We start from the raw sequence: 17,848 nt of genomic DNA on the forward strand, positions 1-17,848 counted from the left end.
TATCAATTCTTTTGCTACTTGTAGAAAAGCTTCTTCAATACCTTCAATGAGAAATATAATTTTGAACATTAAATATTGGCCTGTTTAAAATGTGGATTAAATTGGGAAATGTTTAGGATATTTTTGGGGTTCTTTGATTTGATTTAATTGATTGATTATAAGATAATTTATAGGCTTTCTGTCTCAATGCCATTAAATTCCAACTCAACTGAAGATGATACTTGTCAGGTACTGAACCTTCTTATCCAAAACTTTGTATTACAAAATTTGTAGTGAAAGTCAGACTTCAGCAAAAAGTCATCTGTCCACAGTACAGATCGACTTTAATCCATTAGACAAGGCAAAATATATTTACCTGTATTTTTAAGAGCTGACACCTCAAAAAACAATGCCCCTATTGATTGAGCATATTCTTCAGCCTCTTCAATAGAAACTTTTCTTCCAGAATCTAAATCACATTTATTACCCAATAAACACATAACTGCAAAAATAAAACAGGTTTATTTTATAAGCCCAGTCATTTTCAGGGAGAGAGAGAGAGAGAGATACAGTTCTACTAATTTAGCTTCAGAGCTCAGCAGCAGAATAATCAAACACTTTCTACAGTATAGTTTAATTGCTTTAATGACCAGAAGATTCTGATATATCAAGGAACATTGGGAAATCAACTGAATCTACAATAAGCTCTTGAAAACTGAATCTGAATCTGATACAGATTAATATAAATACTTACTAATAGGGTAATCTACATTCTTTTTCAACTCTAGAAAAAAGTAATTTTTAATTAGAAATATTACAGATATGTATAAGTCACAAGACTATTAGTTACTAACTTCAAGATATGGTAACTACACCATCTAGCCTTAGCTCACAATTTATGTTAAGTTTTACAAACAGTAGAAATATAGCTATAATAGACCAATGATAAAAGTTGACAAGATTAATTATTTGGATAAGTATAATAATATTCTTAATACAATATGATAAGGACTGATTAACAATAATCATCTGGAATAGATAAATTTAGATATTTTATTGTGTTTAGATATAACTAAATTATAAGGCTGTCAATACTAAATTCATACTGACCTTTGACCCAATCTTTTATATCATAAAAACTATCTGGTGACGTAATATCATATAATAACATAGCAGCATTAGCTTTTCTGTAATACATAGGGGCCTAAAAAAATATAGAAAATTAATGTATTTAGTATAAACACCTGAATCTTTTGGTTAACTAAGAGCACCCTTGAGTAAAAGTTACTAGCATGTATATTTTAGTAAAACCTTCAGAGCTTTTACACTGGAAATTATTTATTGTTGTACCATACAAGGTAAACAACAAATACAAACAGATATTTTTGAAGAGTACTAGATATAGAAGCATATTTAATCAGATAACCTGACTCTTGTATATATAATATTATTACCATTGATCTAAACCGTTCTTGTCCAGCAGTATCCCATACTTGTAGTTTAACTCTATAGTTATCTAATGACCTAAATATAAAATCAATATACATGGCTATTTAACAATATTATAATCATTAAACTGTCATTATTCTGTTATCAGCACAACATATATTGCAGTCTGAATTACAGCCATTTTTGCAAAAGTCTCATATACCTGTCATCCTCTGAGTAATTGACATAATTCATTACTCATTTTAAGTAATATATTAATGACAAAGTCATCAGGGTTTCTCCACCTCAGCTTAATTCTTTCTGATTGTATATCACATAATTCCAAGTTCAACTACTACAACTGGGATAGATGTCATTACTTAAAGGACTTGACAAAAACTACTGCCTCCAAAAAAGGTGTCAAACCCAGTCCTTAAATAGCTAATGAATGGCCTTACTAAGAAAGTGAAATAAGCTATTTTAAACAATGTCTACAAGTTTACTTACAGTTTATATGTAAAGAATGATGCACCAATAGTTGGGCTAACAGCTTTACTAAACATACCACCAACGTATCTTATGACTACACTAGTTTTACCCACACCTGAAAATATGTTTATAATCTTGTCGATAATCAATAATAACTTTCAATAGCCTTTGGTAGCAAAGTGTAGCAATGCATTGGTATGGATCTATAACTTACTGAGTTATAACAGCAGTTGCAGTTGAGTTGGTTAATATATACAGTGGTGTAACCTATTTTCGTGGATATAAGGATTCAACACCGAATTTCGTCAAAGTTAAAAAAACGAAAAAAAAATTTTATGTCTTAGATGTTTCCTCAGATATTCTACAAAATAATAGAAATTGGTTTATGTCGATTTTCTTAACGAATCCTTCTATTTGACCCATATTTCATGAGCAACCAACTCGGGAACTGCGGCAGAATGCGTCACCTATTTTCGTGTACAATGTTTGATCTATAAATAAGTCTAGAAAAACACGTTGTATGGATACCGGGTGGTATAATTAACTTCTCTTAGTATTTATCTTTAATATCAATTCATTATAACCAGTGACAATTCCTTCAAAGAACCACGATTTAAAAAAAAAATAGTGACTGACAAAATATGATACGTAGCGTGATTTATTGCTAAAAGTCACTGAAACAACATAAGAATATGGTCCACTTTATGTTCCATAGAAATTTTCTGCTGACACGGAATCCGCTAGTTGATCACGTGACTTCATTCGTTGGATTATATTCTAGCAGACGACACTTGGAATTCCGATTACCGCTCGGGATTATAATGAAATTCGGCCGATAAAAAATGGTGACGTATGGTAATAAGTGAAATCCGCCATTTTGTATTTGTCAAAGTATACATTAATACATTTTACCTTGCTTGAAATTACTGGATTCATTCTACCAGCTGACATTGTACAGAAAACCCATTTTCATTAAAATAAACTAATTCGGAGGTCGCGCAAAGTCGCTCACGTAAATTATCAATCATTTCCGAAAATCCACGAATAATAGGTTTCCACGAAATTAGGTTACTTGACTGTACTTCCCCAAATTACTGGGTCAATAGAATAAAAAGTGGCTGTCATGACATGTTGAATGACATGGACTTTTAAAATAACAGAATTGCAGTGTTACTGAGGTAAACATATCGATGTGATATTTGTAGTGCCAAACTACTTAAAGAGTCTTTGGAGAAGGAAGTCAAAAGTCAAAAGGAAGGTCCATTGGCAATGTAACAGAGATTTGGCTCTAAAAATAGAAATAATACCTACCTTGAGACCCTAAAACCACAACTTTTGCTTCAAGCGATTTCGACTGTTGATCACTGACTGACATTGTTCTTCTTTAATCAAACAGTCTAAGGAATGTTTTGGTTTTAACTACTGTGTTACAACGTAAATTGTGACTAAAAATGATCAAAACAATGTAAATATCAATTTGACCTTTAACCTGTATGTAAAGCTGCCAAATTTGTATTTATATTAAGTTTCGTACCTGGATGACATGTTTTAATTTTTATCTGATTTCTATCAGATTAAACAAACATTAAAGAGTAGAACTAAATATGAATATAGTAGCTTCAAATTTAGCAGCGCTAATATCTTTAGGACAGTTCTTTATTTCTTTCAATGCTTCCTTGTAAAAGACGAAGTGGATAAAATGAATAAACAAAAGCTCAACGCAGATTTTGGAAGCCAACTATTTGAGTAAGGTTTCCGTCACACGTAATTGAACTATTTTGTCAAAATCAAGGAATGAATGCACGAAGTAGGGTCTACATAACTACATATATTTTATATTCTTATCTGTGAGTTTAACATATTGATCCTAGTTTCCAGTTCCCTGGGAAATGGTAATTTTAACTCGGTGGCTCGGGTGTATTGTCTAGTGCATGTTTGATGCATATCGGGTTTTATGGTTATATATATAATACACATTTCATTGGATAATATACTTTATAGAACCAATCATCCTGTAGTACACCTACTAATATTTTATTTGTAATTTTATTCCAATCAAAACGCCAGCAAACCCAGCTAGCGTCGACATGGCTTCTGAAATTGAGAAAGCAAAACAGACTAAACCTGGCGGTGACACAATCTTTGGTAAAATTACAAGAGGAGAATTAAATACAAAATTTATCCATGAAGATGAGCATGTAAGTAAAAATACTCTTTTACTTTTCCATTATACTTGCTGGCATCATAGAACTGCCTGGCATTGATACTGTGTAACTATTTTTGTAGGGGAAAGTGGACCTTAGTCAGCTTAGTTGGTCATTGGGAGCATAAATCTTAGACATCCTTTAAAATGAACATCCCATTTCTCAAACTTGAACAAAATCAGCGTACTAGATCTAGTGGACTTTTAAATAAAAAAAATAATGACATTGTTTTATGGATTTATCAATCACATATTTGGCGTAATATACAGTGGTGTAACCTATTTTCGTGGATATAAGGATTCAAGACTGAATTTCGACAAAGTTAAAATAACGGGGGAAAAAATTTCATGTCTTAGATGTTTCCTCAGATATTCTACAAAATAATTGAAATTGGTTTGTTTCGATTCCTTGAAAGAACCACGATTTAAAAAAAAAATAGTGACTGACAAAATAAGATACGAAGCGTGATTTATTGCTAAAAGTCACTGAAACAACAACAACTTTGTGTTCCATAGAAATTTTCTGCTGACACGGAATCTGCTAGTTGATCATGTGACTTCTTTCGTTGGACTACATTCTAGCAGACGACACTTGGAATTCCGATTAACGCTTGGGATTATAAGGAAATTCGTATTCGTTTGGTAATAACTGAACTCGGCCATTTTGTATTTGTCAAAGTATACATTAATACATTTGACCTTGCTTGAAACTACTGGATTCATTCTACTAGCTGACATTGTACAGAAAACCCATGTTTATCAAAACAAGCAAATGCGGAGGTCACGCGAGGTCGCACATTTAAATCATTAATCTTTTCCGGAAATGCACGAAAAATAGGTTAGCATGAAATTAGGTTACTTGACTGTACTAATAAGGCTTATATGTTGATATTTTTCAGTGTGTAGCATTTAATGATTTAGAACCACAAGCTCCTGTTCACTTTCTAGTTGTACCAAAGAAACCTATTGTTAGGTTAGCAGATGCCGAAGATTCTGATGGACAGGTAATTGGAATTGATTCCTTCATAAGATTTTTTAAAAACCAAGCAGATCGTCATAAGGCAGTAGGAGCATCGATCCATTGAGGGCCTTTACATGAAAATGTAATTTTGCACCATATATTATATGACAATAATGTTTTGTATTTCAGTTATTAGGTCATCTTTTACTAGTAGCCAGAAAAGTTGCTAAACAAGAAAATTTAAGTGAAGGTTATAGGGTTGTTATAAATGATGGACCAGAAGGGGGGCAGTCTGTTTATCACATACATCTACATGTTTTAGGAAAACGCCAGTTAGGTTGGCCACCAGGCTAATTTTCTACCTTATTCCTATTTGAAATGTGCAAATTTGTTTAGTTTAATTATTGGTAATTAGCTATTGTCTAATATTTGCGTTTTTCTTTCTTTTTTTTGTGTATAATTCAAGCTTTCAAGTGCTCTGTTGGCAATTATTTTTTCTATAGTTAGTGCTAAGACTAAATCTTTTTGTAAATTTTAAGTTACAGTTACAGTGCCTGTCATTGTCTCTATTTGGGAATAAAATTATTAAAGAAATCGAATGATCTATTCTTTCATTTATATTTGTTTAGACTGAAATAGGCATATCTGTGCCCTTGGTAACTCCAAAACTTATTGTCCATGGCGTAGCCAAAATTGGTCTGGAGTTTTTATTTGTTACAATTTTTTGGTTGAATGACTTTGGGTTATTGCCCTTTACTTAGCTTGTTAGTTAGTGATTATAATACCTTCGATGTTTCATCAGTATTTCTTGGTATGCTATGTATATTGATGAAATCTGGAATGAGTTCCTATTTCCCCAGTTTTTGCATTTTGACAATGGAGTGGTTTTGTTCTGCTATTGATGAAACACCATGTTAACCTGTTGTCACTAATGTTACACCTTGCTCAGAAGAGCCTCGTCGAGCCTCTGCCTCTCGTGTAGAATAGGCAGTTACCTTACGTTTTACCGGGCGCTACTGGTCGGAGAGGGATTGTACGTGATGTATTGAAGAGATTGTTTCGCCCTCTTCAAAGATATGGTTCACCAGACTATTTCCTCATTTACACTTTTAAGAAATCTTAGATATAATGTATGTTCGGAGATCAGGGACCAGGGGAGCCTCAGCTCAGAAGATTTTTGATTGTTGTGGTTTTCTATTGTCATGGCAATTACAAAAGGTAATTTTAATTTACAAGTCCATGTAGCGCTATATTAGTCGGCGTTCAGCGCAGATAAAACTTCTACTGTCAGTTAATACATGATATTCTGTATTAAAGCATCTGTCATCACAAGAACAAGCCACGTATTACAACCATATATTTAAATTTTTAAGAAATAAATGGGACTAAAGCCGCTGAGCATCGGTTGGAATGAAAGCAAATAAAACATCGTGACTTTAATTGTGGGCTTTGTGGCTAAATCATCAAAACCCTAAAAATTAAAGTCAATTAAAGGGCTGGGATATTTGTCAGATTGTTTTATTATGACATGAATATAGGAAGGCCTCTGATACATTGTTTATCATTCACTTCAGTACTTAATAACACCATTAATATTCTTTATTTGGTATCATTAATATCACAGATTTTATATTTTGATACTTTCAACCATTATTGATAATAACAGAAACATATATTTCAGTCAGGTAGGCTTCACTGTTCAAGTCAACTCCTGTTTCTGAGGTAGTAAACAACACAATCCATTAAATGGTGAACATTGCACTCTATTTGTTTTCGCTAATGGAACCAACTGCTTCTTAGAACTGCTCTTTGGCTTCTTTTTTGACTTTTTATCTTTCTTTTTCTGATCTATGTTTGCTTTTATTTTTAAAAGTTCCGAATCACTATCTTCTATTCTTCTAATGAGATATGGATGATATGACACCATCTGAAATGGAAGAGTAAATAAATCATAATAAGTAGGACGGGTAAATTCGGTTTTTATTTATTTGCAATCGATCATAGATTATGACTGCAAGATCAAATTATTCGTTTTCTGGCTGGCAGTTTTTACTAAGGTGTACTAAGGTGCACATGGCAGTATTTGAATGGTGTTTTCTCATATGCTGGTGGTTTATCGTCTATCGGTAGGTAAAGCATAGATTATAAGGTTTTTTTTTTATCAAGTAAACTGAATATGTGGGATTTGAGAGCATGAAAGGCTCTGACACAAATCGTTGCGATAGGGTAAGAGTTTCTTGGTCTAATCTCAATGACGAATCTTACGTAGTTCCGACGAATCACTGTCCTCGAATTGGTAAATTCGTTGTTAGTGCAAAAATGTAAGTATAAGAAATATAAAAGTTTGACAGAAAAATTCTTACAAGTTTTGGATTACATATATCTGTTATGTGAAAAGCCAATCTCTGGAAAGCAGTAAACACATTACTTCCGGTTTTGGCGCTTGTTTCAAAGAACTCAAAAGCCATTTCTTTTTGTGCTAGCTGTAAATAAATATTAAAACGATCTGAATATGAAAAAGTTAATTATTTTATTCAAAGTGCAGTCAACATAACAAACATGTATGTATCAAATGCAAATTTTTCATTTGGTCTGTAGTCTTATTTTAAATTTAGAAAAACATTTCAGTTGTGTAGCTGTCTGTTAGATGTCATAAGTAAGTCGAAACTTTATCTTAAATAATCTAAACTTATGAAGTTATTACTGATGAGTTTATAATGACTACATGGTAATGCTCTATCGGTTGATGACACAATACATTAACATCTATATCCCTATAACTTCGAAACCAAAACTGTTGGCATAATATACATGTTCGAGATACTGTGTGATTAAAGTAAATTTGTAAAAGTTTCGAAAAAAGCTTACCTCAAATGCCTTAACTTTTTTGACTTGTCTCTTATGATCTAAATCGGCTTTATTGCCACACAGTACAATAGGTATTGGTTCATATTGATTGTGAGCATGTTTCATCTCCTAAAATATACAGTAGTGAAAATAAATAATATAGTCAGATAGGTTAGGTGCTCGCCCGAGTCCTACAGCAGTCCTATATGCTCATTCAGAAGGTATAGCCAATAACAAAATTATGACATAACAGACCATAATAACAGCTACAACAGCATGATATCAGCCAAAGATCTCATAGGTCTATACGCATAGTATAGGGATTATAAAGAGGTTATCTAAATTTCTTATGTGTATCGGGGACACTGATAGCATCAATTTGCACCATTCCAATCATCAGACGCCCTTGGTTCCTGCAATTCCTCTAAAACTAATTGTTTGATGACGTCACTTATCGCGAAGGACCTTATGTGATAGAGCTTTAAACCTTAAGAAAACCTCTTTACAATCCCTTTAAAAGAACGTTGGACTCACCCTGTGGACACTGGTTATCCAATAAGCTAAATGAGCAAATGATGATAAATTTGTAACATCATACACTAAAACAATTCCCTGTTAGAAAAAAAATGTTCTAAATACATTATTGAACATTATATTAGGCTACTGTGATGCTAAATCCTGAATTATAAAATTTGTGATTAGGGAACAGGGTCGAATTTCATACATACATTCAAATCAGAATGCCCGTGAAGCAATATGAAATCAGTTTACTTTCTGAGTGATCGAAATGTACATAAAAGTAGTATTAAACTACTTGGTATTGGAAACTTAGGACGAAAGAGCTTGTAGTAAAAGTACTGTAAACGTGACAAGGTAATATTATTAAGATATAATCAAACCTCCCAAGGGTTTATTCAGACAATTACAATTGATGGTTTGAACAGTGAAACTTGATTTATTTATAAGAAACATTGTTCTAATTCATTTATTTTCCCGTTGGCGTTTGATTAGGCAACCTGTGAATTTCCATTAATAGGAAATTAGGCTATGAGTAGTTTTAGACGTCACACTAATAACTGGGTTAATGAATTAAGCACACTGTTTTTCATCTTTCAAATTCCTTCCTGATAACACCTTAAAGCACCAAGCTCTTAAAGATAAGACGTATGCAGTCTTCAAATTAACAAAGAGTAAAGATTATAAATATTGTGTCTCATTGGGCGAGCATTTTACAATATTATTGGTCAAATGATATTGCGATATGAGATTAAAAGACTTTAGGGGATAATGCTGACACTTATTTATTATTAAATGAAATATTGTGAGTATCTGTTTAATTATCAATTATTATCCAAACCTCACATTATTTTTCTTGTTATTGACTTTGTTTACAAATGTTTGTAGTCCTGAACGACCAGCCTCTGATGTTGGGACTACCAGAATCACTTGATGGCGTAACAATCTGGGCATAGTTCCGGTAAATAATGGTTGCCATTCATTACCGTGATATGTTGCAGAGCGCTAGCAAGCAGAACTTCAGGTAGACCGTTTGTAGTCACCATTGACAATTAGCATGTAAAACATCACCTGACAAAAACGAACCCCTATTGGTATTTTTTTTACTCATTATAAAGCGAAATTGCTTGCATAATTTCGATTCATTTCATTTCATTTATATAAAGATATAAATTATGAATCTAAAATAGATTTTATCAGACATTTCCATTAAAACTAGTGGTATATATAATATACTATTCCTGAATTAGAATCATAAAATCTCCCTCATTATTTGCGTCTAGTGGATAATTATTGACATTTTGACAACCAACCAGGGGATTATTGTCTCATTTTCTTGAAATATGATATTCTGTGTTGAACAGTATTTAGGTGCGATCGCACGATATTCAGACATTATAGATGCGTATAGTCGCAGACTTATATTAACAGAATTATTGTATAGTTTCGGGAACGAAATATATCCAGTCTGATAATGAGTACGATATAGTATTTTCTACATTATTAACAAGTATTAGTTAGGAAACCCAATGTCAACGACTGTTAAAGATTATGATGTAAACAATAAACTCACCTGAACGCCCCGATACTGTAATCTGGTTATAGATCGAAATCGCTGCTGACCAGCTGTGTCCCTGAAAACACATACGAAGTTCAATACATAATTTATTTATTGCCAAGACAGATCTAAGAGTATGCCTATGCTCACGTTAATATTACATTTAAACAAAATATAGATATAAAGTTTAAAGGCCACACTGTTTTTTGTTCCAGAATTTCGTTTCTTTTTGTCTCCATTGTAATCTACCAAGTTTTCTTCTAAATCCCCATTATTTTTAACCAATCTAAGGTATCATTGAGAACCATTTTATTGATAACGATGACGAATAGGGGGATAGCGAAACCTCAATTAACCTGTAATATTTCTCTATATGGATATTATTGTGCTAAAATATATATATTGAGACGACCAATACCTACCATATAACCAGTTGAATTAATGCCCCATCAACCTCGAATATCTTTTTTACAAAGTCTACTCCTGAAAAATAGACCACCTTTATCATTAATGCACATTCAATTGTGTAGGCCTATGTATTCATATAAGGCTACTGTGACAATAGAATAAAACTAAAGCACTTAATTTACTTATTCAAATATAATTTTGGCACCACGCCATTATGGCCTACAATACTCAAAGATGAAATTTCTGTCGGGACAGCACCGTACCGATATGCTGGCGGTATATGTATGCATAACTATTTTCAAACATGGACATATTCAAAGAACATATGAACAGGAAAATAATAATAGGTTGCTTAAAGGGACAGGTGCGCCATTTTGAGGGTTGATTTGAGTCTTGAATATGTAAATAGTCTTCAAAAATATCCCAAACTAGGAATTTCACCCCAACAAAGGTCTGGTGTGATACAAGCAAATTTTGCGGGCTCACGCCATAAAACACTTAGTTTTAGTGGAATTGCAGGAACCACAGACGTCTGATTGAAAATTGGAATGGTGCAAATTGATTCTATCAGTTTCCCCGTTACACATAAAAAAGTTAGAAAACCTTTCTACAATCCCTTTAATACAAGTGAATTATACCGACAAGAGTTTAATACAATAAAATCATACCGACACAAAATTAATAGTTTAATGTAAGAGAATTATACTGACAAGAGTTGAATACAATATAATTATAACGACAAGAATATAATACAAGAGAATTTTACTGACAAAAGTTTAATACAAGAAATTTAATACGAGAGATTTATACCGGCAAGAGTTTAATACAGGAGAATTATACCGACAAGAATATAATACAAGAGAATTATACTGATAAGAGATTAATACAAGTGAATTATGCCGACAAGAATATAATACTAGAGAATTATACTGACAAGAGTTTAATACAAGTGAATTATGCCGACAAGAGCGTAATACAAGAGAATTATACCGACAAGAATATAATACAAGAGAATTATACCGACAAGAGTTTAATACAAGAGAATTGTACCGACAAGAATATACTACAAGAGAATTATACCGACAAGAGTTTAATACAAGGGCATTATACCGACAAGAATATAATACAAGAGAATTATAGTGACAAGAGTTTTATACAAGATAATTACATGTATACCGACTAGAGATAAATACAAGTAAATTATACCGACAAGGGGTTAATACTAGAGAATTATACCAACAAGTGTTTAATACAAGAGATTTATAGCGACAAGAGTTTAATACAAGAGAATTATATTGAAAAGAGTTTCATATAAGAGAATTATACCGAAAAGAGTTTAATACAAGGGCATTATACCGACAAGAATATAATACAATAGAATTATAGTGACAAGAGTTTTATACAAGATAATTACATGTATACCGACTAGAGATAAATACAAATAAATTATACCGACAAGGGGTTAATACTAGAGAATTATAAGAACAAGTGTTTAATACAAGAGATTTATAGCGACAAGAGTTTAATACAAGAGAATTATACTGAAAAGACTTTCATATAAGAGAATTTTACCGAAAAGAGTTTAATACAAGGGCATTATATCGACAAGAATATAATACAAGAGAATTATACTGACATGAGTTTTATACAAGATAATTACATGTATGCCGACTAGAGATAAATACAAGTAAATTATACCGACAAGGGGTTAATACTAGAGAATTATACCAACAAGTGTTTAATACAAGAGACTTATAGCGACAAGAGTTTAATACAAGAGAATTATACTTAAAAGAGGTTAATACCGACAAGAGTTTGGTGCAAATGGTTTTTAACAACATATTGTAAAAGGTTATAATACAAACAGGAACGAGAAGGAGGTTGTCTATTCCCATGATGTAAGTTATGCAGGGAGCTTATATTGCCGAATAGATTATAGAACGAATATAATATTGTATGAATTCGATACCAGGTGTTTTATCTTGGCATATTATTTCTAAAGATCGCCCACAAGTATCCAGATTAAATATCAACTTACCTATTGTAGGTACCATACTCTCTCGAAATTCTCGACCCATCAAACAATTAACTAGAGCACTTTTACCAACTGATGCTTCTCCGAGCACTAATACTTTATAGGCCGCACAACAATCACGATCAATTAGAGGCATTTTGTCAATTTCGGTGAATTCCTTTTAGACTAAACAATATAGGTTTGTTAAATTAATCCATCTAGCGGAAACCTGTCTGATGTATAAAGATCGTTCACTCGGATACTGTAGAACACATATCACGTAGACCTACTCCAGTCATTAAGGTTATGACAGTATTACAGACAGTATGAATGAATTATTTCACCAGCAAAATCTGGTCATCTTAGTCTTCTTTATCCATAATCTAAAGAAACATAAAATGTTCAGGCTCAAATCAAGGAGAAGAAATTAAGAATTGAAACTTTGTTAAAGTAGGCCCCTATCACATTCCAACATTCCAAGAATCAAAACAAAATTCATTCTAGTCCACTTCAAATCACCTAGAAGAAAATAATGAATAACGCTTTTTTCTGTCCAACAAATAAAAAATCATTATAATTCAAAAATCCTAGAATGTAAACCAATCATGGAGAATTTAGACGACACTAATGTAAATTATAAAGATATAATACAGGTTTAATTCCACATAATATTTCTGTCGACTAAAATATAAAACAGCGGAATCTGTATCGCCGATGGCTTTGTAATTCTATAATTAATCTTGGCGTACCATCATTAAACTACAATTTACAAAACTACACGTTATATTTTGATTTGATTTACTATGGATCGTCGAGAAATTCCCAATTTCAACAGGGAGTTCTTCATTCATATAAATAGAGTTAAATCGATAAAACGAGTTGCGGGTATCCAGCAAGAACTGATAGTCAGTTTCTTATTCTCAGAAATATCTTGTACAGGCTTGTAATACTCTGTAACTATAACGTGTATAAAAGAGAACCGAGTTCAACAAATTGTCTACAGATAATATTAATGATATGTAAATGGGATGTATGTGGTTGAAATTTGTTAATTACGACAACTTTAGATTAAATAATCAGTTAACACTTCATTAATTTGCCTTCTAATTAATTCATTTATATGATTAACATGTAAACTCATATTCCTCACTATATTAAAGTTCTGTTTATATCAGAACCAATATGGGAGTCTAGTCAAGGGGCATAGATATTTTGCCAGTCAAGGTAACAAACGCCGAGTTTCATTAAAAAACGGATGAAAACTGAAGTCATTAAGGCATTCAAAATCTCATTTGGGTAAAAGTGTTTTAAAAAGTTTCTCAAAAACGAAAATCACAAAAGTGGATCTTGCATTAATATACACATGCATATTGTAACCTTTATCGCGTTCACAAGTAAGTATATATATATAAACACTTGATTTGAATAACACTTGAATAATACTTGGAGTAATAGCATGCATTCCCTCTGTGTCATCTCCTGATATGTCATACGGTTGTCAAGCACTTACAAACACTTGTCCAATAATTTTTCTGTGTATCAAGGGAAGGTTCATTTTGTCAGACGGTGCTCAGACATCTTTTTGATATAAAGCTACACATCAAATTTGGGGAAAATGTAAGCACCTATAATTATTGGGCACCCATTTAGCCTCATCGTAAATATGTTATTGCTCAGCAAGTAATTCACAGAATTCAGTAGGAATGTTGACTCCTTCGTCGTGCATTTGGGGAAGAGGTGGTACAAGCGTTGCCAAAACGTCACGAAGTGGTACAAAATTAACTACAACAGTGATAGGAAATGATAGAATCGTTAAAAGAAGGGTTTCATTATATTTTAGAGTTAAGTTAAGCAAATTGTTTGATTAATTGATGTTTCTAAAGAAAAATCATGTATTCTTAATCATATCATTATGTTCTAATTGCACATAATTTTAACCAATCATAAATGTCCATGTAGCCTATACAGTCTGGATAAACAAAAAAATACTTTTTGACTTTTCTTGATTAGTCACTCATATGAATTCTGCTGGTAATTCTCTTCGAATTTAGCTAATCATGAATTAATTATGGACATGTGAGACAAACTAGTATTTGTCCAAGTCATTAGAACATCTCTATTTTCTGTTCACATAAGTATTAGCATTTTTATTTTTATAAATAAGAGCACCCATCTCAAACCATGATTTATAGCCTTTTTGTAGACTTGAGAAATTGGCAATTATTTATAGAGATACAATATTAGGTTTATAGTTATAATGAAAAGATATACCCTCGTATTTAGGTTAATAGAACTTACAGTAATTATTTGATATAGGCATACTTTCTTCTTATATAAAACTTTATTTTATTACTTCCTATTAAAGCTACTATCGTTGACTAAAGAAACGTTATTACAATGATTTATTTATTTCCTTCATATATGACTGATTATCGGTCAAAAAGTTGGGTTTCGTTTTCGGTCAAATTTGGGGGTTTTAATAATAATGAGTATCCCTGAATTTCTCAGTTGTAGTAAGTGCACTTGATTTGTTAAAGATCTACTTGGGAGTTTTTAATAAAAATCTGGAAATGGTTTTATGTAAACGAATTAAAAGTGGAACGTAGGTCTTTTCACGTTGTTTAAAGTGAATATTTTGAATTTTGCTAAAACTGGTGTGCTGTCACTAAAAAAACTTGTGTTATTGATATAGATGATGGATGAAACGGCCAGCTTTCTTAAATAACCGTTAAATTAATCTATAGTCTATATGAAGAATAACAACCTATACAATTCTCGTGTTGTATTTCACAAATTTACTGGATCACCACTCGTAGCGTATAAATTATAAGATGGATTTCATTCTCTTAATGGGGTTGAAAGTATACTACCTCTTAGCAATTGAACAAGCAATTGAAACTTTTAAACTTGACCAAAATGAGTCTTTGTTACTTTTTAGTTTAATGGATATATATATATCTTATATAAATATATATTCTATTCTTTAGTTATGGCAACTGGTAAGTCCAACTGATGAATAAAATACACCAATTGACCAAGTTTGAGATTAAAAATTTTATGTCCATTTTAAGAGGTATCATTCCTTTAAGAAGTTAATCCATATACATGTACATAGATACTCAACACGATAAACTTCAATTCATTCTAAAGCTTTGTTCCAATGGTTATCTAACGTTTTCTAGTTAGATAACATTGCGTTCTTGTCCAGTGACTTTGCTTACTTTACTCATAATGCTCCCGTAGGTATCCCCTTTTCAAACTTTTTTTTCTTGAAGATGTGGTATGTATTGTATCTGAAACACATGTCGGCAGCACATTTGAGACAAAAATCAAAAGCGCTTTATAGAACAGTGACCATATAAGATAAGTGAATGTGGTGAATGGAGTGTGTAAAATATCCTTCAGTATTGCTATATAACAGTCATAAGTATAGTTCAGTTGTGTTTACCATTATTGGAAATTCTGATTTGATTCGTGACATCACCCTTGTACGAATGTCCGTCCTTTCGTCCATATGAGCGCGTTAAAACCCCTGCAGTTTTCAATGAATTCCGACAAAACTGTGTATGTTTAAATGCAAGTAAATTGACGAGATCTCCGATTGCGAATTATCAATGAATATTTTTGTTTTGGTTGTTGTCCCTGACTTAAAGCACTAACCACTATATTTGAAATGTACCTACGTTGAATTCAATCTGTCACAATTTAATAATGAAAAAAAATCAATCTAAAAAAAGGCTCCACACCTTACCTTGTTACGTCAAAATGAAGAAGATTTAGCATTAATAAAATAAAGCATATTGTTTCCGTTAAACACAGTCATAAAGGTATTCATCTATCTACTATGAAAATCTTACATTGATCTCTAGTACTATATGTCATAGATTGACTGTCAATTAAAATATCTTATAGCTTAGTCATAAAACAGTCCAAAATGATTGACAGCTTCTATTTACCTTGTCTGTAAACACTGTATACAGCGCTAGTTTAACAGAAGGAAATTAAACTGTAATGCACCTACCATCATAAACCCTAGGGACTTGTCCTCTGTATACGTCTATTCTAATATCAATCTGCAAATGGACAGACTACTTGAACTAGAACATGTGAATTCATACAGTAATAAAGTTTGTATTTTACTCGAGTTAGGCGTGCTGAACGAACAGACCCCTTTTTTTGTCTATCCCCACATTGTATTGACGTAAAAGAAATGTCACGTGGTGTTTTCATACCTATATATCGACCCTTTATTCAATAAGATTGTCGACTTTCAACACCCCCACACGTAAACCTGTCAGTTGCACTTTAAAATATTATAGTAATAAAGATGACTCGAAAAAATATACATTATAAAAAACAAAGATGAACAGGAAAATATACTGCTTTAGGACAAACGAAATGTGTGACTGGTGAGAGAAAAAACTATGGGTTTGAAAAATATTATCTGAATATTGAATATATATCTATAAAAAGGAAATCCCTTTCTTTTATTAGCAAAGTGTACAGTATTAAGGCTACATAACTGTTTTGAAGGCCACATCTCAACCTTTATTTTTCAAGACTATTTTTGTACGATATGTGGCGATTGTAGATTAAGATAAAATGATTGTAATCAACCGTATAGGGTTTCATATTAACATAATACCATTTGATTATAACATGAAAATGACCGTGGGAATTGAAATTTGAGGATGGGGTGTTCTGACAGTTCATGTTCATTATAATATAATAACAAATTATGATTAGGATAATTATCAACTTGTAGATTTAGACATAATCAAACCCTGATTACGACTTATGTATATTTTGTCATATCAACAGACATTTTTCATACATAAGATTAGGATAAGGTTAGGCTGACACATAATGTTGAATAATATTGAATTTCTCTGTGTTTTAGTTCTGAATTTGTTTTAAAAGAGTTAATTTAAAAGGGTTAATTAATAACGGAGTGTAGGCTTAGCCCACTAATTGTTAATTAAGCAGTTTGACCTAGTTTTGTTATTTGGCTTTATAATGGCTCGATTAGTTGAAACCTTTAGAAAATGTAGAAGACATTTATTTTTCTCAAATCCGTACAGTAGATTTCTATTAGTTTCCAAAAAGCATCACGAACTTATAGAAACCATAGCCTTGGCTTCGCAAAGTTTTTAAGTATTTTTGGCGTTTAAAAATTAACGATTGGATATTTTTAGATGAAGTTTCAGATACGTTAAAGAGAACAAAGTTAAAGTTTTCACCAATTTGAGCAAAAAGTCTTATATTTAAGTCTTATTATTTTTTCCGTTTAATTCTTGTTGTTCTACTGGAAACAAGAACTGCATGCACAATGTGCCAATGAATTCCCGTTATATAGGCCTAATTCCAAACAAGTAATAAGCTATGAATTGGCTTATATTTTACGCAGTAAGTTAATCGAGAAATCTTTCTTTAAATTAATACCTA

At 32.0% G+C, this 17,848-nt stretch overlaps 3 protein-coding genes across 3 annotated transcripts; 1 reads left to right on the forward strand and 2 right to left on the reverse strand.

The window, feature by feature from the left end:
• Positions 1–323: 323 nt before the first annotated feature.
• LOTGIDRAFT_215280 (hypothetical protein) lies at positions 324–3,767 on the reverse strand (the record flags this gene model as incomplete). Its single annotated transcript, XM_009056056.1, has 6 exons — positions 3,208–3,767; positions 1,915–2,011; positions 1,434–1,503; positions 1,090–1,183; positions 734–763; positions 324–481 (listed from the first exon to the last, which is right to left on the reverse strand). The coding sequence occupies exons 1-6, from the start codon at positions 3,269–3,271 to the stop codon at positions 324–326; spliced, it is 513 nt and encodes a 170-aa protein (XP_009054304.1). The 5' UTR covers positions 3,272–3,767.
• Positions 3,768–3,962: 195 nt separating this feature from the next.
• Positions 3,963–5,655, forward strand: LOTGIDRAFT_188989 (hypothetical protein). Its single transcript, XM_009056057.1, has 3 exons — positions 3,963–4,094; positions 4,999–5,103; positions 5,250–5,655. The coding sequence occupies exons 1-3, from the start codon at positions 3,984–3,986 to the stop codon at positions 5,412–5,414; spliced, it is 381 nt and encodes a 126-aa protein (XP_009054305.1). The 5' UTR covers positions 3,963–3,983; the 3' UTR covers positions 5,415–5,655.
• Positions 5,656–6,567: 912 nt separating this feature from the next.
• LOTGIDRAFT_232207 (hypothetical protein) lies at positions 6,568–12,560 on the reverse strand (the record flags this gene model as incomplete). The annotated part of the gene is made up of 7 exons (XM_009056058.1): positions 6,568–6,987; positions 7,424–7,543; positions 7,929–8,036; positions 8,442–8,519; positions 9,997–10,057; positions 10,404–10,464; positions 12,428–12,560. The coding sequence occupies 7 exons, from the start codon at positions 12,558–12,560 to the stop codon at positions 6,760–6,762; spliced, it is 789 nt and encodes a 262-aa protein (XP_009054306.1). The 3' UTR covers positions 6,568–6,759.
• Between the last annotated feature and the right edge of the window lie 5,288 nt (positions 12,561–17,848).

The sequence above is a fragment of the Lottia gigantea genome, assembly GCF_000327385.1.
Source record: "Lottia gigantea unplaced genomic scaffold LOTGIsca_26, whole genome shotgun sequence".
In the NCBI taxonomy this organism is placed as follows: Eukaryota; Metazoa; Mollusca; class Gastropoda; family Lottiidae; genus Lottia; species Lottia gigantea.